Below are 26,954 nucleotides of genomic sequence, written 5' to 3'. Positions count from 1 at the left end.
ACCAGCTTATTTATATGCAGCAGTATCTGCAACGTCAGGCTGCATAGTGAGGTGCCACATTCTTACCTGTGTGTGGCAAAGCTCCCCTGGCTGGTTCTGGCTGGTGAATTTCTGACCTTATTGTTTATCATATGACAATCTTATCACCAGAATATCTGGACCAGAATTTTTCATCAAATCTTTGAAGAATTTTCTATTAACACCCCCCCCCCCCCCCCCCCACCAGCATCACAGGAGGATGTTTTTGATTTAAAAAAATAAATACTGTATTTCCTTTGTGTGATTGTCCTGACGGCACAGGAATTCATTTGAAAGTCACCATGTCTGATATGCAGGGTTGCATGGCAGCAGTAACCTATGGCTTTTGTTCCTGACTCCCATCAATCTGCATCTGTAAGAGTGAGCACGGCAGGAGTCTTGACATCCACCCTGCAGATCCTCCCACCACCTCCATCGGCTTACACCCCCCTCCTTTGTTTATATTTTCAATACACTCCTTATCTCCTGAATAGCCCAGTGTGTACAGAGGTAAATGATGCTAAACAGCCTCTGGGTGAGTGCCATTGTAAGTGCACTTTTTTAAAGAAAAAGAAAAGCATTGGGCCGTCAAAAAATGTGCAGAACACTATTATATTTTATGAAATGATACCAGGTGTATGTCAAAGTTCACTGTGTCACGAGGCTCAAATATGCTTCCTATGGAAGTTAATTTGATGTATATGTTATTCTGTTTGTTAAAACAGTTTATATGGTTATACAAATATATAAGGACACAAGGTGGATTTTTTTTAAATGCATCTGTTTACAACATCAAGCCTGTTTTGTTTTCATTTCCCTTTCTCTGACTTGTGTCTTTTTTACATATCAGAAAAAAATGCAATGCAAATAAATGAAGTGCGAATCAGAGAGTCATTGTCATGCGTATTTTTGGAACTGACTTTCGCCAGCATCGGTGCAACTTATGTTTGATAGTAGCAACTGCTTTAAATTCATGGCAAAGAGGTTTCTTTAAACATTTAAAAAAAAGAAACATTTTAATTAAAACGCAGTAATCACAGTTCACTACAGGAGGGCCGAGTAATCCTGATCATCACACCAGGTACTTTTCCTTACCCGACTCCTCTTCCAAGGATATGATAACTACCCTCAGGCCTCCAGCTGTGTGTGGGTTGACCAATGCTAATGCAATCCACATGACAGCTGACAGGGTCTGGCAGTGCCACACTGTGACTGATTGCTGTGTCTGGTAGTGACTTCTTTGAAAGAACTCAAAACAATCACAGATGAGTTAAACTCTTAATTCCGTGCTTTGAATCAACAGCTGCTTTGCGCTATACTTGCTTCTTCAACATCAAAAACCAAGAACATCAAACTGCAGTGAATGTGGCAGGGGGGACTATAAAACTATTGTTGGAGTTACAGATCTGGACCGCATTTGTTCTGGTGAAGTTGGATGAGTCACAGAGGAGTGAGAGACTTAAAAAACACAACACAATACGTGAGCAATGTGTTTACCGTCAGTTGCCGTGCTGTCCGTCATGCAGTCATGTGTCAGAGCTCTGGTTGTAGGCTTTTGTCAGTGAGCTGAAGGGGACTTCTTTGGTTTAAGCCTGAAAATGAGAGGAGCATGTTTTTTTTAATCAATTTAATTTTCCATTTATGAAAAAAAAAGCTCAACAAACAAAGACTAGGAAAAGTGAAATAAAAATGTAAGGCAACTAGAACAATATATTTTATATTTAGAAAATACACATTGACTGTGTTTGACAGTGACAACTGATTCTATATTTCACTCAGTTTGTTTTAACATATCTTAACATATTTATTTGAAAGACACCTTTTTATTTACTCACATTTCCTAAATAATGGAAAGAAACAATAATTATTCCTAATTCTCTACATAAGCTGAATAAAACTGATTATCTAAAAAAAAAAAAGACATGATGTTTGTGATTGTCTCGTGGCATAAGTATTACAGGAAAAATATTCCCTTTAAAACAATGGTGACTAATGGATTTCATTCCTATTTAAGGAACCAGAGTGGATGCCATTATTGTCTCATGATTGTCACGTGGAAAATATGAAGCAGTTTTCCTCACGTGTTGTTCTAAAAACTGCAGGAGGTCATTGAGTATTTTTCCCTTTTCCCCTGAAAGAAAGTACTTCAGATCTAGCAATAATTTAATCAGAATATCAGAATCAACAAGGACACATATAATCACTTGATATCTTTGATTGAAGGGAGAGAGAGAGAGAGTGTGTCTCCCATTTGCTTAAATTTTCAGAACTTTCTTGAACTACTGGTGTTTGGAACATTTTTTTTTTCATAAATATGATTGCTTGGATTTGAAACATTAGGAATATTATTCCACATCGGGGAGGCGGGAGGAGGTGGAATGGGGGGGGGCTTTGTTTCAACATTCACACATGATGTCAACAAAGACACAGGTTTTGCAGTCATAATACTCCTGTTGAGCAATCCTAAAGGCCACGGTTAGACAGGTTTTAGGTTCCCAGGAGTTCAGTGAACTGTTTCTTCTCCCTCTCCTCCTCCTTCCCCTCTCTTCTCATGGTTAGTCATCTAGTTTCTCATCTCCACACGTGGTGCCGTCCCTCCTCCCAGGATCCCCTGCACTCAGCGATTGTGTCAAGAGTAGTCAACCAGCTCTTCCTCTGGCTCCCAGCCAGTTTCACTCTTGCTGGGTTTCACTGTAGTGGAAGTTTGGCAAGGAGGCCTGGGAATCAGCAGGTGCACCGACAGGTCTGTCTGTGGAGGACGACGCTGATTGGCTCACAACTTCTGCTCCTGGGTCATCCATATTGACAGTTTAAACAGTTGTGCTCAAGGGAAAACTTGGCAGCACTTGCGGTGTGTTTGTTTTTTCACTCATTTGTGGTTGTTGGTGCTACTTCTACATTTACCAACTGACTTTTTTTGAATGTACAACTGCAGAAATGTACATGTCAGATGATGAAAAACAGAACAAAACTTTTTATATATATATATATATATATATAAACTGTCAGTTTCAGTCTCAGGCAGAGCCAATGAGAGATGTCCCAGATCCTGGCTGTGACTTTGCCCGGAGGCAACAACGAGTATTTCTGTGCCTGAATCAAATCATCGATTGTATTTGTGTAACTTAGAGCCAGGCTGTAATGCAAACAACACCCATTCATAATTAAAAGCTTTCTGTTTCATGTGAGATCCTTCACATCTGAAGGGTTCAAAAACACAACTGAGCCATTTGTAATTTTATCACACGCACTCTGTCAGTAAAATGTCAATTCCACCCTTTATCTTAATCTCCAGTCATCAGGCAGCGTGATGGCTTCATGCTGACCAACAGTGAACACACGTGATCAAAGTAGTTCAGAAAGTACACGCGGCCCTTACAGATCAGGCGGTTGAAGAGTGCTCTTAGCACTCGGGGCATGATTAGTGCATTAGCACTTCAGTCGGAGCCCATCTCACGTCTCATTATGTTGGTCCTGAGCTGATGATGTGCTGGACATGTGCGAACTCTTCACAGCTCAGGACACAGACGCGGAAGAGTTGTGTTTGACAGGGAAAACACTATTAGCTGATGTCTGAATTCACACTGAAACTGTAACACTACGGTTCATAGGTGGATGACTGAGAGTCTTCATAGATACGGTTCATTGACTTCATTACAGCGAGGGCGTTCACTGTGTTAACACATTACCTGTATTTTTAAGTCCACGACAACATCACAATTATGAAACCACAACATAAACTTCTGAGTTAGGTTAACATTAAATATGGTGTCATTTATATAGAAGCAACACCAATTACATTTTTCACTGTACATGCAGAACATAATTGTTTAAAAATACTCATTGCAATGAATTTCTGAAATGTTTTTATATATTTCCAGGAAAGGTTTTTTTATCATGTTTGTGATTATATTTTAGTTATTTATTTATCGAATTGTTTTTTATTTAACTTATAGCCATAAATTTTGATGTACAAGTTATTTTGATGTACATTTTCACTAACATTTAGCTAATGTAGTATGTCCCCAAGTCTTTGTCCCCAGTGCTATTGTTTAATTTATTTTCAATTATTTATCTGCTAACTTTTAGCTACTTTAATTTTTGTCACTATATGTTTCTTTCCTTTTGCAAGCACTATTTAGTCTGGTTTTAGCTATTTCTTCATTTCAACATTTTGACCACTATATATTTCCCAATACTGTAATTGGTAAGACAAGTGGACGTATATTACGGTGAGACGTCTCTAAGTGACTGATACATACAGTGAACACAGGTTTTGTTTATTGCGATGCCGTCACATCCAGCCCTCTGTGTCTTCAATGCTTCTGTGATGAAACACAGAGGAGCGCTGATGAAAACGTGAGTGATGGTTTACTCACCAACGGTGTCACGGTCTTATCAACACACTGTTCTCACTAAGAGAAACATTCACCAACGTATTGTCTCCAAGATGAGCAGCAAACGACTGTATTATCTCAACAGAACAGAGACTGGGAGTGATGTAGTATCAGATTGGGTCACCTTCTCAAATTCAAAGAGCAGCAGGTTTTCTACAAAAGTCTGGGTTGAAGGTCGCAGGAGTCGATACAAAGGAACAAAAAAAAATGTTATTATCTTGTTAGATGAACATTGGCTTTAAATTGAAATCATTGTTGATATGGTGACAAAAGCTTATCCACCAATCGACTCTTTGCAACCGTCTCCTATTACAGCACTTATCTGGAGAATGAAGACGTCACATGACTTTAGCTCTGTCTGGTGGGTTGTGTTGACTATTCTCCTTAACAGAAGATAACCAGGCATTTAGATGGGGAAAAAAGCATTAGCTTTTTCTTAAAGGTTTTTTATATGTTGTGTCCGACCAATAAAAACAATTCCATGCTAAGACACACTGATGGCAGATGGTATTATTTCAACAGGTGTCCTATAATAATAACTACTACACAGCTCTCAGGTGTTTCAAAAACAGCTTTGATAAGAATCAACATTATATCTTTGTCAAGTGATGACGAGAGTTATGCTTTATTATATATAATCAGGTTTTCAACCCTATTTTTTATTTCTATCCTTTTTTTCTTCAAACCTTAAGAAAATTTAAAAGAACTAAATATTAATTTGTCGACGTGGCAATGAAGCAGGCTCTGACATAATCAGAAAGCAAACATTTTGACAAAGAATCAATTTTCTGCTTCCAGAGTTTTTAGATCAGTTCTTCTCAAAGTGTGATGGCACAACTGCACTTGTCTCTTCTCTGTTTTTAACTTTTGTTATTTGATGTTATTGATTTAATTCCATGTAAAATACGGCGTTACATCAACTAGTTTAGGTAGATAGTTCGATACATTTTAATTCATTCATTATTTGTCATAGAACTGAAATACCTGTGCAGGTTTTTATTAAAAGTAAAAAATATATTGTTGCGTCTGCCTATTTGTCTCCCTGCTGTATCATATACATATATATACGTATGTTATATCATAACAATGCATTTCAGTTTGAATGTATTTAATACAATTACCTCATTGAGACTCAGGCTACAACTGGGTTCATTGTCAAGGTTCATTTGGAAGTGATTGTGCGTGTCGGTTTCGGATAGTGACAGTTGTACATGTTTAGGAGCTAATATTGAGTGCGGTTTGCATATGGGAGGGTGGGATCTGGTTGGAGGTGAGCCTGTCAGATGGGTGTGTCTGCGTCTGGGAATCAGGGGGATGAAGTGTTCTCACACTGGCACTGAGGGATAAAGAAGAGGGAGGCGGCGGCGGCGGCGGAGTGTTGTGACATCTTTGCGAACGTGGTGGCAGTGAAGCAAGTGAGGCTATGGTGCAAGTCAGCACAGCCCTCGCTCCACACATGTACCGTACATACGCAGCACCTGCACACACCTGTGCTTCTAATCTATACACATTATAATGCAATTTGTGCACAGCTTCCCTCAACCCAGACACTGGTGACGGTTTGACAACACAGACTGTAGTGAAGGGAAACAGGGCATTGTTTTTATTTTCACTCCAGTTTCAGAGAGTGATTATTTTTTGTCCGGGCATGTTCAGCAGAGAGTGACTGATTGGTGATTATTCGCCGTCAGTCTGCTTAGTCAAGAGACCTGTGTCACCACTGCTACAGGTGTCTGTCTCCCATGATTAAAGCTAATTATTTCATTAAATCAACAAGTAGTTGATTTTAGTTATTGCTATATAAATTGAATTTGGGTCCAGTTCTATGTTTACCTGTATAATATGCAAGTTCAAGATGGCTCTCAAATGCATTATCATAGCATAATAGTATAACTAAGAGCTATAATTTCAGTTACAGGTTTATGTTAGCACAAATACAGTTCACATGTAGAGGATAACATGTATTTTTTAATGGGAGTGCAGTGTCATTCAGCCAAGGTCAGTAGAGCTGTATTTGCCATGTGCAAAGTAGTATGACAAGCGTGGTGACCTCTGTGATACCTCATGACCTTCTACTAGAAGGTCAGGAATGTTCAGTGTTGTCCATGCTTTCTACAATCTGTTCAGAAATGTCAGTCATGTTAAGTGAGAGCACAGATGCCCAGTACACACAACACTGGTGAGTGCATGGGAACAGAATAATAATTATTTTGGCTTTTAATAACACAACGCAGCAGATTTCCTACCAACAAAATGATCAGCGACTGTTTAATATTATTGTTCTGGGGTATTTTTATGTGATTGTCTCATCTGACACAGTGACAGTAATGGTGTAAGTTGTTACTCTGAGCTTTGCAAAAGGGTTAGAATTACAAAACTCTTATATTATTAGGAAATCGCTGTTATATTGATGATGTTATAGATGTTATATTTTGTCATTCAGAAACAACTGCCAAACTCGTCATGAATTTCTAAACCTGCATCTTTTACGTCATTGCATCTGACCTCTTTAGTTTCCGTGGTTGAATATCAATATATATATTAAGTTTTTCCTGCTAATAATATTATTATTGATGTTGTATGTCTTAGATTTAGAGTAAAAGCTAATTTACATGTAAATACCAATAGCCTTCTTAATTAGTACCACATTAATTACAGGACTGATTTAATCTACTAGAGTTGTCGAATATTTTTAATTTATTATTTAACCTTTAAAATGAATTATTATTATTAGTTTTTTTTATAGTTATTATATTATATATATTATTATATTATAATAATATAATAATATATATAATAATATATTATAGTAAACGCCTCCCCTTTGAATTATCAAAGTTCAAAGATTTGTAGGATCTTACAAAGTAAGAAATTATAATAAATTACAAAGTAAGTTCTGTTGGAAAGGAAAAAAAAAAAACATTTTCCGCAGAAGGATCAGTAACGTGTTTGTTGAAATGACTGTTTTCTCTGTCAGTGATGTGTCACTCACACATGATGTAACAGAAACTTGCCGCGGGGCTTCCCAGGAGCTGGGACAATGAGGCAACACCATCCAGGATGAGGTTGGATTGACATGTACAGTACACAGCATGCACTCAAGTTCTTACACATATTCTCTCCAGTCACTTCACATATAATTTGTTAATTTAATTTAATTTTGCTACTGTTTACCTAAGAAACTAATAAAAATAATCTTTAGGAAAACATTAGGCAAAACACTTCATCCCAGACAACAGTAACACCACACCAAATAATAAAAATGTGCAGTTTTCATTGTAAACAAAAGAATAGAGTGTGTCTCTGCCTTTCAACTTCAACGCTGTTATTTCCGAACCCTCCCCTGACTGTCCTGTTCATTATCTGTTATGGGTGATGTCATTTCACATGCTATAGGTATGTGTTAACTACACAGCACCTCCAGAAGTCACATCTCCCTGTCATCAGATTACAGATCAGACATACGTAACTGTGACACACACACAGTATCTGCACATACCTGTCTACTATCAGTAGACATGTGAATAACAGACTTGAAGTTAAACATCACTCGCTGTCTCGCTGGAGTCATTGTCATTGTCTCTGGCACGAGGTGATACTGATAAAAAATAAAACCATTAGCAACGTCAAATACTGGGGCTAGAGTGGTGCTCTAGTAATATATATACACTGTATATATTGTCTATATATTCTTATATACTCTTACTATATACTCTTAATATATACCTATATATATTTATATATATGTATACATATATATAGATATATTGAGCCAATGTCCAATTTGACAATCCAGCTGTCAATCAAACCCCACATAAAGTCATATCTACCTTAGCTGACAAAGTCACTTTTATTATTTGCAATCATTTGACACTATGTTCCATGCAAGGTCTAAAATGTGAGGGTTAAGATCACCACGGTGAGGAGGACTCAGTCCAGACCAGGGGAGAACCCCAGGTGTTTTACTTCATGAGCTTCACTATGCAATCTTTTCTATAAAACAGAAACAAACGCAAGTAATCAATGTTGATAAAATCAGAAAATTGAAGGCAGGTCAGACCAAGATTGTCAGAATGCAAAGATGGACAGAGGATTTGAATAGAGAAGCTTAGCCTTGTCTACACACACACGTATGTACACACACACAGGCCTGCCTTTCCAAACAGAGAAAACGAATGTGTGTTTGCAGCCACAGCTCTCTGCTGTCTGCTCTCCTGACAGACCTGTAGAGCAGGCTTCTGCCTCTCGTATCCTCTGCCAGCTGGTCTGACGGGAAGTCAGTCTCACTTACTTCACATCTACCAGGTGACGCTGTGGGGGGCGTGGCCTGAAAGGCAGCCGTTTCATTCGTTTAATTGCACCTCCGAAACGACAATGCTCCCATTTTTAAACTGAAGTCGGGAGGCGGGCTGTCGCAGAAGGTGTGTAAACTTAAACAAGCAGAAAAGTTCAAATAAGACGTGACAGCAGTGCCTGGCCACAGGCCGAGTTAGGCCATTAAAGCCTGAGTACACATATTTTTATTAGCCTCTCCACTGACATTCAACGTTGTCGTTTCCTGTCAAACGACAAAAGGAAGACACAAACATAACTCTTCAACAGGAAAACTGGTTTCTGAGCAAATAAGACCATTTTCTCCCCAAAGAAAAAGGGAAATGGTGGTTAGAGGTCAAAACAGTGTCAGTCTTCACTTCAAGATAGACAGGTCTATGAAATCATAAGGAAATCACTTCCTGAAGCTCAAACATCTTTAAAGAACAGATGAGAAAGGAGGTTTAGAAAGAATTGTAAATAACAGACTTAGTCTTAAATGAGCACTAAAGCAACAGTTGAAAAGAGTTCCATAGAGCTATAAATGTTCCTTTGTGCCTCGACCGGTTCTGCAATTCCACCCAGGAGAACAGCTTTAGTCTTATCTGTCCTTCTGTTTTCATAAAAGCGAACAGCGTTAGAGCAGCTGACATTGACAGAGTTGGGCAGTCAAATTTCTAAACAGACTCTGTTAAACAGTGAATAAGATTGAAACATGCATTAGGAAATAAAATAAAATAAATTACCACCTCTAGTTGTCATATTTTGTTATAATCCTGGTTTTTTCCCACCAGGAAAATGTCATCTTTTTTTAAAAAATGTGATAAAATTGTATTTGGGTACGATAAAGAAACCCTGTGCTTTTAACTCTCTTTTTGACTAATTTCTAATAATAAAACATTTTTGGGTTGACTTCTATTTACCTTTCAGGTACATCCATTTGAATTGCATTTAATCACTGCCATTTGATTAATTATAGTATCAAAAGGTGGAGCAGTTCGTCCACAGAGATATTGACATTATGCTAAAAAAGACAGACAGACGGTGAATTGGTAACTCAACCCGAGCAACAGGAACAATGTGTTTCAGCAGTTAGAGTCCACATTGTAGGCTCTAATAACAAGCGTGGCCACAGTAAACTGATATGTTTATGATGTAACAACAAAGTATTACCTGGCCATTAAGAGGGTGAATCGCTCAATTAAGAATATGCCTGTCTGGAAAATATGCAAAAATGGAGGTCGGACAGACGGAGAAACACATTTGTGAATACACACACACATAGAGACAAGTTCATTGAGGACGTAGTGACCAGTAAAACTCAACGGAATCTGACGTTCTCAAGAACTCGTTTCAGAGAGGTGGGGATTCAGATTCAAATCCAAACTGGCATCAAGTTACACCTGCCTGTATGAACCAGTAAGAGTGGATCAACTGACGAGAAAATATAGTGTGATCCCGACTATTACAGCAACTGAAAATAAAAACAACAACAACTGAGACTTCAATAACTACCAGTAATCCTCACCATTTATCACTCTCAAATTTCAATATTAGACACATATTTGATTTTTATTTAATTTTATTTGAGGGTCCGACCCCCCAAGGTGTCTGTCCAGATATATTCTGTCCCTTCGACAAATGTAGTTGGTGACCCCTGCTTTAAAGGGTTATTATCACAGCAAGAAAATCATCGACTTGGGCCCAGGTAGAAATGTTAACTGTTCACTCTACTGACCTTAGGTATGAATGTTAGCCTCAATAGTTGTTTGTCTGTGGCTTTGTGATGGACAAGTAAAGAGTACTATTATGATTGGCTCTAGCTTCCTTCATAACCCTGTGTGAGAGCGGGTGTGTGCCGTCTGGGTTGTAGAGAGACCCTCCTCAGCTCAGTGGGACTCTAATCCATCCTCTCTTTCACTAAACCAAGAAGGACTCACACCCTTAAAACCTTAAGACAATTTTACACGGTCACCATTAACAGAACCAACTATGCGTCTGACTTTCTTTGCAGGTCATTAAACAAGGGAAAATATAAAATGGATAATATTTCTGTGGTTATGTTTCTTCACAATCTTTTCTGTATTTTATAGAGCAGGTGGTCTCAAAGGAAAAGCTTTGATGAAGTGCCATATTTTATCATTTTAAATATGAATCCCTCACTGGATACACATTAGTGTGCATTATAACTTTGAAGGAATGTCCACATGTTTCAGTTATCAGGGCATTCTTTTTCATGCATTACAAAACAAAACAAAAAACGAAGCTGAGACTTTCAGGAATGAGGAGTTAATTCAGTGCCTGTTTCTAACATCAACATCGGCCGTCACACAGACGTTTGCTGTTGTATAAATAGGGGTCATTTACTGTCCCCAGCACTATTGTATTACTGACTGTAATTAGTCCACACCTGAAGAAAGTCTGTTTTTGCTCCACCAAACCCCCGCTGTCACTATGATTTAACACACAGGAGGTAAGTGACTAGTGATTTATAAGGGCTATTCAGAGGCCCTGAGGTGTTACTCCTGGTCACTCCCAGGTTTTTTTGACCCTCTGCCTCTTTCCTGGCTGTTTGACACCTTCAGAAGGGACTATTATCTTGTCAAGGGAGCACGGTTCATAGCAGAGTAATGCTTCACACCATTAAAAATCACACCCTTTTGCTCATTTTGCCATCCTGTGGTGCGGAGAGTTCACACACAGGTCTGATCAGGAGTTGCAGAGGGTCGTCAAAAGAGTTTAAATAGATGGGAAGAACAAAAACTGGTGGGAAACGCAGACAGAGAGCAGGTGAAAACAAAGGTGTCTGAACATTCACACTAGTTGTATTTCATCTCAATGACTAAGAATTCTCACCTGTAAAATAATAAATATGTTCATGTTTCTACAACTCTACAAAAAAACTGTGAAAAATAGAAAATAAAGCAAATAGGTGCATTCTGAAATTAAATATTAAGTTTAGCAAATTCTGCAGTTACTTAACCAAATAAAGGGACTGTACTTGGTTTGATCTACACAGCACTGTGTGCAAATGTAAAAAATGGGGAAATAATAATAATAATAATGTATTTTATTTCCTATCTCCTTTCAAACATTTTGCAAATCACAGAACATAACACCAAGGTTCATCACAGTAACATAAAACATGATTCGATGCAAGACTTAAAAACAAAATGTAAAATATGAGTTTTGACCTGAGACTTGAAAGTAGGCAGGGATGTTATGGTATGGAGATGTTGAGGCGGTGCGTTCCAGAGTTGGGGGGCAGAATAGCTAAAGAGGTGAGAGCCACAGTAGACGGATCAGAGACTGGGGGGAGGGAGGGAGGGGTGAGAGAGTGTGTAAAGTAGAAAAGAAAAAAAAAACTAACTGAAAACAACTACATAATAAAGTTTTATGCGAGTGCTGCTGCCCTCTACCGGCGAAGTCGAATACATCATCATGTCAAACGACCAAAATCAAACTTTCTCTTTCTGAGCGTCAGCTAAACAAAAGCAGTACTTTTTCAAAACGGATTTATTGGTTGTGTTTAAGTGAAACATACTCAATTTAGAATAATTCAGTTACATTTAAATTAATAAAAAAAACACATTACAAACTTGGCAAAGGTTCTATATTGATTTACTTACAGTGAAATATTCCGTTAGCAGTTGCAAACACATTATTCAATGCCACTTTTCAATTTATGAAACTAACACAACACAACTGAAATACAAACAAAAATGCACATTCTAGCATAAAATAACTATATATTACTATAGTGTGGCTTAGCTGCTTTGTTAAGAACATCTTAAGAAAGAATTACATAATGAATGTGTATAATTGAATGGGGCAAAATTAATTAATTTGGGTTTCCTTGAGTATTAATAGGAAGATTAGCAGAAAGGGGAAAAACAAGACATGCTGTACAACTGAGACATTACAATTAGCTTATGTGTCATGGACACTTTGACAGAATCTCCTGACAGCTTCTGTAAACCTTCATCAAACAGTTGAGCCGAGGCTTTGAACTCTGAAAGTCAAAGAAATGAGCACATTGGAAACAGTTTACTCTAAGTATTTACACTTTCTTTAAAAGGTGTGAAGAGAAACAACCACATGACTGAACACATAGTGCAACTTGTCAATTTCCCATGTTATAAAACTTTTTAACTTTCAGTACAGGATATATTTTCACACTGCACTTTCATTCTTACCTGAAATAGCGGCACAACACTGGACACTGCATCAGGGTCTGAAGGATCTTTCAACAGTACACAAAGGTAGTAGATGATTTGATGCTAAAATGACACAGAGATTGACCATCAATCTTCCCATTTTTTTCTTCAAATTTCAAGTGTAAAAAATTATGATTTGTAAAAATTACACTGACCATGTATATTGCTTCATTGATCACAATATCCTTGATTTTGTTCAGTTCAATGAATGTGGTCGTTTCGCGGCCTGAGGCATAGCTGGACGACATCTGAACTCCCAGGGAACCAATGATGAACAGGGTCTCCTGTTCAACTTTCACTAAATGGACGTAGAGCATCATACTGACCAGGGTGATGAGTATAGCACTTGTCAGAACAACTGTGTCCTACAGTAAATAAAAACACATTCAAAGGTTTGTGTATGGACATACAGTATATAAATTCAAGCACTTGTCAGAACAACTGTGTCCTACAGTAAATAAAAAACACATTCAAAGGTTTGTGTATGTCTATTTATAGACATACAGTATATAAATTCTACATCACATCAAAGCATATATACAGATCAGGGTATTCATGTGGATAAACGTGTGTTACTAATAAAATTGCCAGTAAGTTTTTTTTATCGTGAATGAATTGTAAAAGAACAATAATCCTATAGGTGTTACTAAGCTTTCTTATATTTTACCTCAGTGAAGAGGAACACAGCATAGGCCAGGAGCCAAATACTGCAGGTGAATACAATCACTTTGGTGACGGGCACTTTAGGAGAAGTAACGGTGAACTCCCTACAAAATGTGGAGTGGCTCTGACAGTCTAAAAATATGGGTGTGCCATTAATGTCAGTGAACGACTCGCCTTCCATCGTACAGCTGCAAAAACGGAAAGATGAAATTCACACAGAATATTTTCTTAGCTGGAGTTGAAGTTAGCACTGGGCTAACATTAGCAACCTGCCGTAAACAAAGAAGAACCAGATACAGACTACAGGAAGGTCCCTGGCACGAAAGTCAACTAAATAGTACTTCGTAGACAAAGCTGAAAAATACACCAATGTAAACTTAGCTGATATTACACTGAAACTGAACATGAAATGAAACGAAGCGTCAAAAACTTGTGTACAAGAGATTTTTTTTTTAAATGAAGTGACACTCGTTAACTTTATCGGGACGGTCCGATTTAATTCAGTTGAGGTAGTTAAGATAGGAATGTTGATAGAAGCAACACAAGTAAATGTTAAACACATTTTCAAAATATGAAATGTGAATTACACGAAAGATCAGTTAATTATAAATCTTACAGTATTTGATGTTGGCACTGTAGTACACTCTTACACATTAAGCGCTGTTACCGCCCTCCGACGGTGTACGCTGGAAGAAAAATAAATGATACCACACAGAAGCTGGGTACATGGAATTCTGGGTTATGCTGTTATTTTTTCCGTGTGGTTTATTTAGCCGCTGGAACATCCTTTGTTGAACACGTGTGAAGCACGTATGAAGACTATAATGGAACATGTGTACTATGCACCAAAGGCACTACATATTACAGAGAATACAGAGCTGTCAAAAATATTTCATGAGACAGTTTTCGCCTTCACTACCCAAGGTGCCTTTCGTGTCTGACGACTTTTGACCTCCCGATAAAAACAAGCCGATCAGCTGATGTAAAAGCAACAACATCTACGAGGTCTGATGAAAAACATCTCAGTTTAGTTACTTGTTGTATGTGTGCCAGTGGATGTTTTGTTAGTTAACGTCCGATTTAAGTGTATGTTGAAGTAGCGACCTAGGCGTCGTTGATCCGACCAATATCCGCAGCCGGGACAGTGAACTAAAGGGAAAGGTTGCGCGTTTCTTTGTGTGTAGATGACTGAGTATTTGCTGAGTGAGTTTCTTATAGCGTATTATAGAGCGTTGTGACGAAGGTCTCTTTATTCGGCAACGTTGCTATGTCGTCATAATGATAATGTGAAAATGCAGGTCGGTTAGTATGAGTTAACAAACTGTCAGTCAAAACAAAGAAAAACACGGATCTGGGCATATTTTCCAGAACTACTGCCTTTGGTATATACTAGGAGATATTTTAGTGGCAGAGCCTTTTAGTGGACTTTTTAAAACTATACAGTGTTTTAGAAATATGAGCAAAAAAACTATAACGTGTATAAAGTGTTCACCATTCCCTTATCTGCCATGACCCTCTGTCTTCTACCTGAACTAATTTTGCAATCCCAGATCTTCTCAGCATAGCGTTGAGTCTAGTGGCCTCAAAACCAGGGGTTGTGTCCTGGCCTGTCAGGGTTAAAATGAGTGCTCAAAGTTCAGCTGTAGATAAAGGTATGAACACAATCCTTGTGTGTCAGGAGAGCTACGCCTGTGGAGGTTCTGATGAGGCTGCATTCGAATGTGATGAATGTGGCAGCCTACAGTGTGGTCGCTGTGAACTGGAGCTCCATCGACAGGAGCGGATGAGGAACCACGACCGGGTTCGGATTGCACCTGGACACATTCCTTTTTGTGACTCCTGCAAAGGCGATAGCAGCTGCCCTGCGGTGAGCGGCGGAAGGCTACGAGCTGTCGTTCGCTGCCAAGGTTGTAAAATCAACCTCTGTTTGGACTGCCAGAAACGTACACACAGTGGAGTCAACAAGAAGAAGCATCCACTTACAAGTTACCCTCCAGTCAGGGATGCCCAGGAGAGCATTATGGCAGCTGGTGACTCACAGATGGAGATCCTGAAGGCCAAGTTGGAAATGGTGAGAAGCTTCCTGTTGGTAGATGAGAAGGAGGACATGCAGGTGAGTGTGAGAGAAATCTGATTTGCATGTTGGTTCATGTGATGTTATGATGTTACTGATTTTAAGTTAACTCTCAGGTGAAGGATGAGAAGGACTTTGTCAGTAGACTGGGCTGTGGACCAGATGAGCTCCTTAAGGTCGTCTCTATCTTTGGGAACACCGGGGAGGGGAAGTCCCACACCCTGAACCATACATTTTTTCTTGGAAGAGAAGTTTTCAAGACATCACCCACTCAGGATTCTTGCACTGTGGGCGTTTGGGCAGCTATGGACCCTGTGCACAGTGTTGTCATCATTGACACAGAGGGACTACTTGGGGCTGGTAATGTACCGCAACTGATTTTCTCAATATCACAAACAATAAGTGAATATTCATATTAACAAGGTTTTAATCTTCCTCTTTACTGCAATCATAAGGAGTCAATCAGGGACAGAGAACCAGACTGCTACTCAAAGTCCTGGCCATTTCTGATGTGATTATCTACAGGACTCATGCTGATCGTCTCCATGATGATCTCTTTAAGTTTCTTGGTGATGCATCTGAAGCCTACCTGAAACATTTTAGCAGAGAGCTCAAGGCAACTACCAATCGCTGTGGCCTGGATGTCCCTTTATCCACTCTGGGCCCTGCCGTAATAATCTTTCATGAGACTGTTCACACTAAACTGTTAGGAGCAGGTACAGTAATGGATCCATATGAACTATCAGTATTGTAGTTCAAAGGCGTGCATTAGCAAGTGTGTGATTGGAAACTTTAATTACCCTCTCTTCAATTATTTATCTTCAGACAAGCCATCAGAGTCAGCTGAGCGTTTGCTCCAGGATCGCTTTAGAAAGTTGGGTCTGCTTCCAGAAGCTTTCAGCTCCATTCAGTATCGAGGAACTCGGACTTACAACCCTCCCACAGACTTCAGTGGTTTGTTACGCAGCTTGGAGCAACAGCTGGACAACAACACCACTCGCTCGCCGCGCTCTGCCGGTGTCATCTACAAGGCTCTGCAGGTTGTGTTGGTAGATTTTATGTGATTGATTTAATTTAAGTTCAATATTTAACTCTAAATAATTTAAACCTATGAAAAAACAACTACATTTAATGTTAAAATCAGACCAAATTAAATGTTCCAAAAGCCAGGTTAAAATTCTGAAGAATATAGTCAAATGTCTGAACCCTAACTTTAAGAACTATAGAAAAAATTTGATGTAATTATAATATGTTACAGCTGCCAAGCTTGTATACCTAAAGTAAAAAAGTTCTGTTTTACTGTTCTTGTTGCCTTTTTCTCCAGGCCCTGAGTGAGCGATTCAGTGGAGATATTCAGGATGAGCACTTTACCAGTAACTCCTTCTTTCCAGATGAGTACTTCACCTGCTCTTGTATCTGCCTGAGCTGTGGGTAAGTTACTGGTATTCATCCATCCTTTTATCAAATCTGAGCAAAAGAGAAAAACACATTTGTTTTATTTGGCAAGTAATATATAGATGAAACTGTTATATTATTATTATTATTATTATTGTCATTACACACTGTCGCTGGTGACATTTCATTTATATGTGGTCATTTCTGCCAAATTCCCTGGTGTGTTTGTCTAATTGATGGTTTCACTTTGAGCTCTGGCTGTAAGAGAAGCATGAATCACCTGAAGGAAGGACTTGACCACGAAGCAAAACACCGCTGCCGCTACTCTGCACAGTACGACAATCGCATCTACACCTGCAAGGCAAGGACAAAGACACAACCCTACAGATGCACGATACAAGAACTCTGTAAAATGTGGTTCTGATTGCCTGTGCTGAACTCCCCTAGGCCTGTTACGAGGTGGGGAAAGAGGTAATCGTCGTTCCCAAAACGACAGCCTCCTCTGACTCACCGTGGTTTGGCCTTGCCATCTACGCCTGGTCTGGGTGAGTTTGTCTGCCACAGAGCCATTTGGAAAATTATTATGAATTGCTTATCTTTCAATGCAAACAATTTAAAGTGACAGTATTTATTTTGGAAAAACTCAACAGGAACCATGTAAAGTATGGTCAAGATGTTAAACTAAAACCACTTGGCTGGTTGGTCTAAGGTCTTTTTTTTTTTTTGTGAAGGTATGTCATTGAGTGTCCCAACTGTTCAGTGATCTACAGAAGCAGACAGTACTGGTATGGCAACCAGGATCCAGTAGAAACAGTGGTCAGAACTGAGATTCAGCACATCTGGCCCGGGGTAAGGCCACAGTGGAAAATCCTTCATGATCTTTGGTTAAAAATAAATAAGGTTTCAAATCCAGAACTTGAAGGAGACTTTTAAAGTGTGGTGAACAAAATGACACATACTGTAGTCAGCGCAGCAGCCAGTAACCAGTCTGAAACATGGAGGCTTATTCTCACCAGAAACATGATGAGTGTGAAATTTATACCATTTTAAGACGATGCTTGTTTTTAAACTGAAAGCTGAAGGTGGCAAGTCTACCTTTTTATTTCATTGTACCAAATTCTGAAGACAAAAGCTGCTGAGAACCAATTTTACATGTTTTGTGTCAACAATGAAAGGAACCCTAAAGGAACTATTTATTTTGCACCTTCCAGTGGTTATCTTGTTGCAGCAGATTTGCTGTTAACACAACAAATTCCCCACTGGTGATCAGTAAAGTTTTCATTATTATCAACAATTGTTTAAGCATCTGTGTCTGTGTTTTAGCCTGGTTCCAAAAAGCAGGTCATAAGCTGCTTTTTTCGTTACTACAGCAGAGTCAGAAATGCTGAGTCAATACACATAAACACCTAAAATAAATTATCCTACAAACTCGGTTATTTTCCCCCTTCCTTTTTTTTTCATTTTTAAGTCGGATGGCTTTCTTAAAGACAACCACAATGCTGCTCAGAGGTTGCTGGATGGAGTGAAATACATTTCTCAGTCAGTGTCTGATCTTAGCGTCAAACCTGCCAAAGCTGTCACCTCATGGCTCACAGACCAGATTGCTCCTGCCTACTGGAAACCCAACTCTCTTATTCTGGTATGTAACAACCATCACAATCAAAGTAAATATTTAGGATTGAGTATATGCAAGTTGTTGTCTTTTTATTCTTGACAAAACTTGGGGAAAACGGACACAAACCCTGTCTTTACTGGCTTATTGACTGGTGTTTTATTATCATGTATTCCAGAAATGCCATAAATGTGCAGAAGAGTTTCAGCCCAATGACACTAAGCACCACTGCCGTGCGTGTGGTGAAGGTTTCTGTGATGCCTGCTCTTCCAAAACCAGACCAGTTCCAGAGAGGGGCTGGGGCCTCGCACCAGTCCGGGTCTGTGATGCATGTTTCCAAAACAGGGGAATTCCGACAGGTACTCTTGGCCTGGCCAGAACCTCTCCCAGACTCCTTTGTAGAGTGTTGGATCATTTATGTTGATGTTTTCTGTTTTTTCTTTGTTGTGCAGAGTTGCTGGATGCTGCCTTGGAAGACGAAGGAGGAACACTGCTAGCCAGGAAAGTTGGAGAAGCTGTTCAGAGCACGTTTGGTGCTGTAGTCGGTGCTATTGATATACCGCTGGGTGAGCATTCCTGTCTAGTCTCCTTTATCACAACTATATCTGAATAAATCTGTTTCTTATGGTGAAGACAAACCTTTCTGTTGTTGTAAACTGTGGTTGAGGTCGGAAAATATTTGTAGTTGAATAATAAGTACACTTTCCACATCTGCTCTGCAGATGGTTTGTGTTTCATTTTTTTGCATGTCAACTCCTCTGTCTCAAATGCCCTGTTTTCTGAGAATAAAGGTCAAGAATTTAGGAATACAGCGTTTGTGAGCACGAGCAATGTTGTTTTCCCTTCTCAATTGCATGACATGCCAAAAACACACTTTTCGTCTCCACAATATTCCGTATTATAGGAATGGCAGAAAGAAAAGTGAGAAAGAGAAAATAAAGGAAGTGGCCACAGTTTAATGCAACACTTTTTACTTCCATTCTACCTTCTACTTCTGTTGTCCATTGTCATAAAAAAAATCAGAATTCTTGATAACTTTACTTTTAAACTAGCTCTATAAACTTGTTATTTAATGAATGAGATGTTATTTAATAGTTTCAATTTTCTTACTGTCCAGGCCTGGTGAAAGATGCAGCTCGTCCAGCGTACTGGGTCCCAGACCAGGAAATTAACTCCTGCTGTGAATGTCAGAGGGAGTTCAACCCGCGCCTCTCCATCCACCACTGTCGTGCCTGCGGCCAGGGCGTTTGTGATGACTGCTCCCAGGATCGGCGTTCCGTGCCCTCCCGTGGCTGGGATCATCCAGTGAGGGTCTGTAACAGTTGCAAACAGAAACCAGGGGATCTCTAGCAGTATTCACAGTAAAAAACAGTTAAGGAGGCCCACTTCTATGACAACTGGAATTATCATTGTAACATTTAGAGGCTTTTCCAGGCTGCTGCCTGTCTTTTTTCAGGTTGGACTTGGTTTTTTTTATGCTGTCCTGGTTGTCTTTTAGTCTCTCAATACTTCGTTTTACAACAACGCACTAAACAATGCCTATTTTGGACACTGTGAAAACGCCAGTAAGAGGGACACTTAAATATATACAGATATGAATATACAGCAGAGAGATTAAGAAAGGGAGGAATATTACACACCATATACTAACTCACGTTTCAATTCAGGTAAATATCTGTGTCCCTTTAGACCCTTTTACATTAATAGTGAGTAATAGTGATGTATATGATAAAAACCCTTTACTCCTAACAACTTTTAATGTGTGATATGATATGCTATTAACTGTAGCACCGTTGTGGACTGGGCATACACTTTATGAAACCTATGAACTTAAGTACAACGTTCCTGCAGAAGCTGACGTCACAGTTGCAGCTAAAAGAAATAAGGGAACAAGTCAAATTGTATTGTAGTTGTCCTGACTCCAGCCCTATTAGCTTTAGCCTTAATAGCAATCCTTTACAAACCAGAGTCCTTCATGTGATGTAGAATCTAAAGGCATTCCGCCATATGTACTTAGTAACCATAACTGATGTAATCACTTTGGATGTGGTGGCTGTTACATTTAAATGGACAAATGCCATAATGAGTGACTGGTTAAATATATTTTACAGAGAAAAGGAAAGGTTTACACGGCAATATTTTTTAAAATGCTTTCAAACGCTGTGTTTCTTTCTTTTAAAAATATCTCATTATATTGATTGTAGTTAAATAATATGCAAACCACACAGAGGTTCACGGTTAACATGATGCTTAGGAAAAGAAAATGCACTTCCATTAATCCTTTGAGGCTGGCCCCTCAAATCCAAAAATATTAATAATTACTAAAAAAACGATAAGCTTTTATTCTGTTGCAGCACACTTTCAAAACAGTTGATAAAACTATGAAAAACATCTGTAATTTGGTTATGAACATAATGTGACATAATCTAATCAGTATAAAAGAAATGCATAAACAAAACCTACAACACTCCAGTAGGTGGGAATGTGCTAAGTTTACCCATTAGTCACATCCCTTTCTCTACACTTACACAACAATAATAATAAGTTTAAATTTAACAGGTCTGGATGCTGTTGTTTAATTGTCCACTTTATAATGTGAGATGATAAGATTTAAGACATTTTACATAGTGCACCCCGTAACAGAACTGTCACCGTATTAATCTAATGAAATATGAAGTGGTTTCAATCTACCCAAAGGGTTACTTACCGAGTGGGAAATCTGGGCCTGCTTAGTTGATACAGATATACTCAGGAATTGACGAGACACAGGGAGATCTTCAACAGCCAAATCTCTTTGTTTTAGTTTAAATAGCCATCTGCTGCCACCTAATGGTGGAATATTAGTTACTCTTCCTGTTACTGTGGCACAGACAAAGACAAATTATTTAAATACGTCGTCAGAACAATTAAATGAAATGGAATGTATTTTACAGAACAACAATGTGGTTGGGTCAAGCACATTAATTAGGAGTTTCTGCGATTTTGCAATACTTACTCCAATACTCCTGAAAATGGCCACACCAATAACCTCTTTGTTGCTTTAGCTTTTCAACTATCCTGTTTTAAGAACAGTATCTTTAAATTGACAGATGATTCTTTAGTGAAATTCTGTTCAGTAGTGAGCCACACCTAGACTTTGTTCAAACTATTTTTGAGTGCCGCTTTAACATGGTTTAAAAATTATAGGAAAAAAAAACAAATATATTTACGGCTGGATTACCTACATATTTCTTTCTTCATTGGAAGTAACTTTTCTGAAAGCAAAGCTACTAAGCTTCATTCAAGTGTTTTGATTGATTTAATGGTAAAAGGAAGTTTTGTTTTTTTGTTAACTAAGATATTGGCTTAAAATAATGTGATAATACAATCAGGTCTTGCTCACATTGTTCTTTAAATCAGCTCCAACTCACTTTATTAATTTCTAATTTTTAAACATATTGAGTGGATATTGCATTCATGCACTGTGTCTAATGACTCAACAGTAAAAAAAAAATATAAACATTCTATTCAAATTGTGATCAGAGACACTCTGGGATAAATAGTCAATTATGTCTTAAGCAGGTACACTTCAAATGTAATCATATGCAATATGTTATGGTAGCAACTATATGCAATGCACAGCACTTCCATTTTGTTTAAAATAAAACAAATAAAAAAGTCCCATGAGAATTCAATGTAACGTTTTTGTGTCACTTTTCTACTTTACCACTTGATATCGATCAACAAAAAAACTCCAAAGAGTAATTAAGGAAATATTTGTGTATGAATGTGTTTTCTGGTCGAGTAACACAAGTGTCTCTGTCGTCTTTTTGGACTTTAATGCAAGTAAGTGTCTTCAGTGTTGTAGAAAAACTGGCTGCTGCTCTGCTCCTTCCTGATAGTCAGTGTTATATGGAAAATAGTACAAGTCATGTTTGACGGCCATCAGCAGGCCCGGCAGCCCCCTGCTGCCTCCTAACTTGGAGGAGAAAACCACACTGGGGATCTGGTCGTTTGCAGCCGGATGAGGTGACGGGATTGTCCGCAACAGATGGCCGTCCTTCAGGCTCCATAACCTGGTGTAGCAGTCTTGCCCCACTGTGGATGGGACACAAATACAATGACAAATACAATGTGGATTTTTTTTTATTTAACTCAGTAATAAATAAGCTTAAATAACATGTTATATTTACCAGCTAACAAAAGTCCCTCAGCTTCGTTGACATGAACGGGAAGGTAGGCATGTTCATTATAGTGGCCTTTGTACACCTGCACAGCTTTTGTCACCCGTACATCCCACAGTTTTATCTGCATATAAAAGAAAATTTAGATCGATTGATATTATGACAGCAGCACAATGGAGACAAGCGGTAAGTAATGAAAACCAGAAGGTCACAGTTTCACATCTCAGCCTGAACAGAGAGCACTTGAATTCCATTTATAATGAAATACATACAGTCGCCAAATCAAACCTATTCCTGTGCTACAGTACTATAAAAGAACAATTTTTACTTATGTTTACTCTATATTATGTTGTTGTTGTCAGTGCTATGTTTGACAGTTCTAAAGAGAACCTTTACCTGGCCTTGCATGTCCGCAGCCAGCAGATAGTTCTCATCCTGAAGGACGCGAACAGATGTGATGGCCGACTCTTGATGGAAGCGACTGGCTTTCCAACTCTGATCCCTGCGGCCTCGCTGTCGCAGGTCGATACTGAAGATCTCGCCAGACCTGCACCCGTTAAACAGCACAGGGACCTGGGGGAAATGAGCGTTCATTATTTTCCTCATTTCCTGCTTGTGGTGATTCTTAATCATATCATAAAGATGTCAACACCTCACATGCTTGTAGCAAGGAAAAACACGATTTAATCACTTTTTTCTAAATTACAACTCACCCTGAGGGCAAACTGCTGAGCCAAGACGTCGCTGCTTACACTGTATGTCTGTGTTCGGCCTGTCTCTGCATCTTTCATAATCACCCTGCGAGACAGACCTGCCAACACATGTAAGAAGAAACTTCTGTTATATGCAGATAATTGTGTAGAGGTGTGTGTAGCTGTATTATTTAGAAAATTTACCAAAATTACACTAATTACAATAGTCTTTCGTTACACCCCCTAAAAACACCTATGTAAATCAATGTAAATCATTTTAATAGTTTTTTTTTTTAAATAATAAATGCTTCAGTTAGTCATTTAAGAACCAGGAATTAAATGTACCAGCTATTCACACTGTAGTATTATACAGTATTTATATTAAACACAAAGTATATATTCTAAAATAGATTTTTTTTATTGCACTGAACATCTAGCAGAGGGTCAGATGTGACCCTCAATGAAGATGTTAACCTGTTGTTACCTTGGGAATTAACAGCAACTCATACACTCCACCATTCAGTAGGTTACATTCTCAGCTAAAAATTACCTTCCAAATCTGATGTTAAATAGTCTTTAATTATCAACATATAGTGAACATTTTTATTTTAGGTGTTAACAGTGTTTTTTCTAGAGGTAGAAGATAATCATTTATTATTAATAATTACAGACCAGTGCTGAAGGTCTTGTCAAACTGAGGGTTAAGACACCAAGCACAAGACCAGGCTGTGGAAATCTTGAAACTACACAACATTCCAGGTTGTTCTGGGGAAAGAAGAAAACAAAAACAGGTCCAAAAGTATAAAATAATATTATTTTTTTGGACAGACACAAATGTTTAAATTCAAAATATATATGTGAGCTGAATATGTTCAGTCTAACCTGGGTTAGAGTTGCTGAAGAGGGAAGCAGGAAGCAAACTGACACAACCAGGAGTGTCTGCTACACCAACCAGACACAATCTGACACTTTTAGTCAAGGTAACTACAATACTGAAGAAACCAACAACTCAGAGAAACAAATGATATGAATGTAGAATCACAGTGTAACCGTGTCAATAGTCCTGCATACTATCAATGGGTTTGACACACTTTCTCCCTTGCACTGAAGCTTATGATGGATACAATACATGGGAGTCTGCATAATTCACTGAGGCCCAACAGATGGAGTTCACCTGAAACACATAACCCAGTGTCAAAAGTGTCAATCACAGTTTTATCACATTTTAATAATTACAAATATTGTTCACAGTACTTATATATAACAGAATATTTTTTGTTTAATATCTGTACAGATGTATGCTTCCTCACCTTGCGGTTGGTGAAGTAGAGGTTATCACACATCTCTACAGACAGAGAACCTTGGCTGCTGCTGCTGAAGTTCATGATGCCGTATTTGCAGCCTCCATGAGAGACATCATTGACTGTAAATACTCTCTCACATGCTGAGTCTCCCTGAAAAAACAAAGAAGATGGGATGGACATATAAAAGCCATATCAGGGTCATCAACATCACAAATAAAATAAAAACAAAAACAGTTGTGGCTCCAAAGTACTTTAGTAGTAGTTTTTTTTTTTAAAGCAAGCATTCTATGTACAAAAGTGAAACATATCATTTCCTCACCACTATTAGTCTGAAGTTGTCTGTGTTAGAGCTGCTGTTGTCAGTGCTCTGGATCTCCACTTTGTGGCGCTTCATTGAACCGACCTTCACCTCATGGATTAACCTGAAGATAAAGTAACCATGGTTACACCAGCATCCACCAACAATCCATAGTGACAATAATGTTTCCTTTTCCTTACAGCGGAATAATATAATATTTACACGTGTAACAAATTATGTACACAAAGTGGTGGGAATGCCTTTGCCCTTCAATACGTGAGCACACGACAGTATAATAGCAATACCTGCAGTAGGAATTGCCCTGCACCAAACCAAGGTGTCTTTTCTGTACGAGTAGAGAAGTGTTCAGTCCTCTCCTTGGCGCCTTCTACAAAGTGAACAACAAAATGGAATGAAACCCATCCAGACATACAAGTTTTTAAGCATTATTAAATTATAGATCAGAGAGTTAAAAAACAACGCTTCTCTTTCCTGTCATATATTTTGCAACACTTAGAATTATGCTAAACATAACAAGAGAATTAAAGGAAAAATAATAGACATACTTTTCTGGGATTTTCATCCTCTTCCAACATCTTGTTTCTTTGACTCTCCCTTTCTTTCTCCTGCAACTTCTCTCTGGTAAGTGGGTTGCAGCAGTTATTTCCAGGCAAAAGTCGGAAATAACGATTTTTCTCCGGGTCAAAGTAGAAACCAGGAAGTTCTGTCAATGATATTAGAATCCTTACAGCAGTGCGTCAACTCCAATAAAAAACAACTAATAATACGTTCACGAATTCGAATCTATGGCACCAATATGACATAACTAAGTTACATCAAGCAGTCACTTGGAGTGATGGAAAAATATACAATAGTCTCATTACTTGACTGCTGATAAACGTGGTGCACATACCTGGAGCAGCACTGCTGGCTTTGGTGGAAGAAGACGAGGAGGAAGAAGAAGAGGATGAAGAGGAGGAGGAAGACGAAGACGCCGATGCTTGATTGTCATGTGTCCATCCTGCATTACTATGTCAGCAGCCGTGTTGAAACAATAAATTGATCAGTTATTGACTTGTTTATTTTACCGCAAAGAACTCACAATTTATAAACACGCATAGCATTTCAAATGTATTCCAACGCACTCGTCCTGTGTTGATCTGTAACGATTATTTCTGTCCCAGCCGCGCCGTTGTCCGCCCGATCTCTGTCGCCTGGACGGTCGCTGTCCTTCTCTCCAGTTCCACTTCTTCATTTTGGAAGTTCTGGACAAGAATTTTGCTTATAAAACAATGTCCTCACAGCAAGCTTCTTCAGACTAACTTCCGCGTCTCACACAAATTAGCAGAATAGCTCCTTCCTCTTGAATTCAGCTGCTTACACGTCTACATGCTTTACACAGGACATCATACATGCGGTTATTAAATTATCGAGCATACATGAACTATTTATTTGATATGTTTTTCAAAACTGAATTAATAGTAACCCTTTTAGCAGGTTAGACACGAAACTAAAAACAAAATGAACATAATATCGCAGCCATGTTGTCCCGTCACACGGTCTTCATTGGTCTATTCACAACGTTTGACGTGACGTAAAAGATGTTCATTGGTTAATCACTCTAATACCGGAACAAGAAATGAAATAAAACTAAATATTGTCTTTGAAACTATATAAATATGAAACATAGCAACACGCGACTGATAGTTTGTCGCGTTGGTATTTGTGAGCGAGACCTGAACGCGAGAAGAGCTCCATTTCAAAATATATTATATTTGTTAATATAGAAATATCCGTAATAAAAAAATGC

General features: G+C 38.6%; 3 protein-coding genes across 8 annotated transcripts in view; 1 reads left to right on the top strand and 2 right to left on the bottom strand.

The window, feature by feature from the left end:
• The window catches only part of pigh (phosphatidylinositol glycan anchor biosynthesis, class H), a 16,518-nt gene extending 2,017 nt beyond the window's left edge, over nt 1-14,501 (bottom strand). For 2 of the 4 annotated variants that reach the window (XR_003050117.1, XM_008312832.3), the window contains exons 1-6: nt 14,223-14,501; nt 13,611-13,794; nt 13,099-13,308; nt 12,923-13,006; nt 11,921-11,999; nt 1,516-1,610 (exon numbers count right to left, since the gene is read on the bottom strand). Coding sequence is in view for 2 of the 4 variants with exons in the window: in XM_008312832.3 (XP_008311054.1) it covers nt 1,552-1,610; nt 11,921-11,999; nt 12,923-13,006; nt 13,099-13,308; nt 13,611-13,794; nt 14,223-14,260 (654 nt within the window). In the remaining 2 variants the exon portion in view is untranslated. Of the gene's footprint in view, nt 1-1,515; nt 1,611-11,920; nt 12,000-12,227; nt 12,739-12,922; nt 13,007-13,098; nt 13,309-13,610; nt 13,795-14,222 lie in introns of those variants that run through there. The other 2 variants (XR_003050118.1, XM_008312834.3) reach the window with 2 other exon arrangements.
• Nucleotides 14,502-14,523: 22 nt separating this feature from the next.
• Nucleotides 14,524-22,361, top strand: zfyve1 (zinc finger, FYVE domain containing 1). Of its 2 annotated transcripts, XM_017033628.2 has the most exons (13): nt 14,524-14,611; nt 15,285-15,719; nt 15,797-16,040; nt 16,136-16,396; nt 16,506-16,720; nt 17,005-17,111; nt 17,328-17,436; nt 17,523-17,620; nt 17,807-17,924; nt 18,544-18,714; nt 18,866-19,046; nt 19,140-19,253; nt 19,805-22,361. In XM_017033628.2, exons 2-13 carry the CDS (start codon nt 15,390-15,392, stop codon nt 20,035-20,037), a joined length of 2,181 nt encoding a protein of 726 aa, XP_016889117.1. In that variant the 5' UTR covers nt 14,524-14,611; nt 15,285-15,389; the 3' UTR covers nt 20,038-22,361. The 2 variants fall into 2 exon arrangements, with proteins under 2 accessions (XP_016889117.1, XP_008311057.1); XM_008312835.3 differs by having other exon boundaries at nt 14,572-15,719.
• Nucleotides 22,083-26,712, bottom strand: wdr21 (WD repeat domain 21). 2 transcript variants are annotated; one of them, XM_025056912.1, is made up of 13 exons: nt 26,290-26,712; nt 26,058-26,173; nt 25,711-25,868; nt 25,450-25,532; nt 25,166-25,268; nt 24,853-24,996; nt 24,667-24,716; nt 24,425-24,504; nt 24,215-24,307; nt 23,564-23,661; nt 23,247-23,423; nt 22,860-22,974; nt 22,083-22,764 (listed from the first exon to the last, which is right to left on the bottom strand). In XM_025056912.1, the coding sequence occupies exons 1-13, from the start codon at nt 26,397-26,399 to the stop codon at nt 22,523-22,525; spliced, it is 1,569 nt and encodes a 522-aa protein (XP_024912680.1). In that variant the 5' UTR covers nt 26,400-26,712; the 3' UTR covers nt 22,083-22,522. The 2 variants fall into 2 exon arrangements, with proteins under 2 accessions (XP_024912680.1, XP_024912681.1); XM_025056913.1 differs by having other exon boundaries at nt 26,058-26,165.
• Between the last annotated feature and the right edge of the window lie 242 nt (nt 26,713-26,954).

This window comes from Cynoglossus semilaevis, chromosome 7 (assembly GCF_000523025.1).
Source record: "Cynoglossus semilaevis isolate Cse_v1.0 chromosome 7, Cse_v1.0, whole genome shotgun sequence".
Taxonomy (NCBI): Eukaryota; Metazoa; Chordata; class Actinopteri; order Pleuronectiformes; family Cynoglossidae; genus Cynoglossus; species Cynoglossus semilaevis.
Note: the sequence above shows the minus strand (reverse complement) of the source record. Positions and strands in the feature narration are given on the sequence as shown.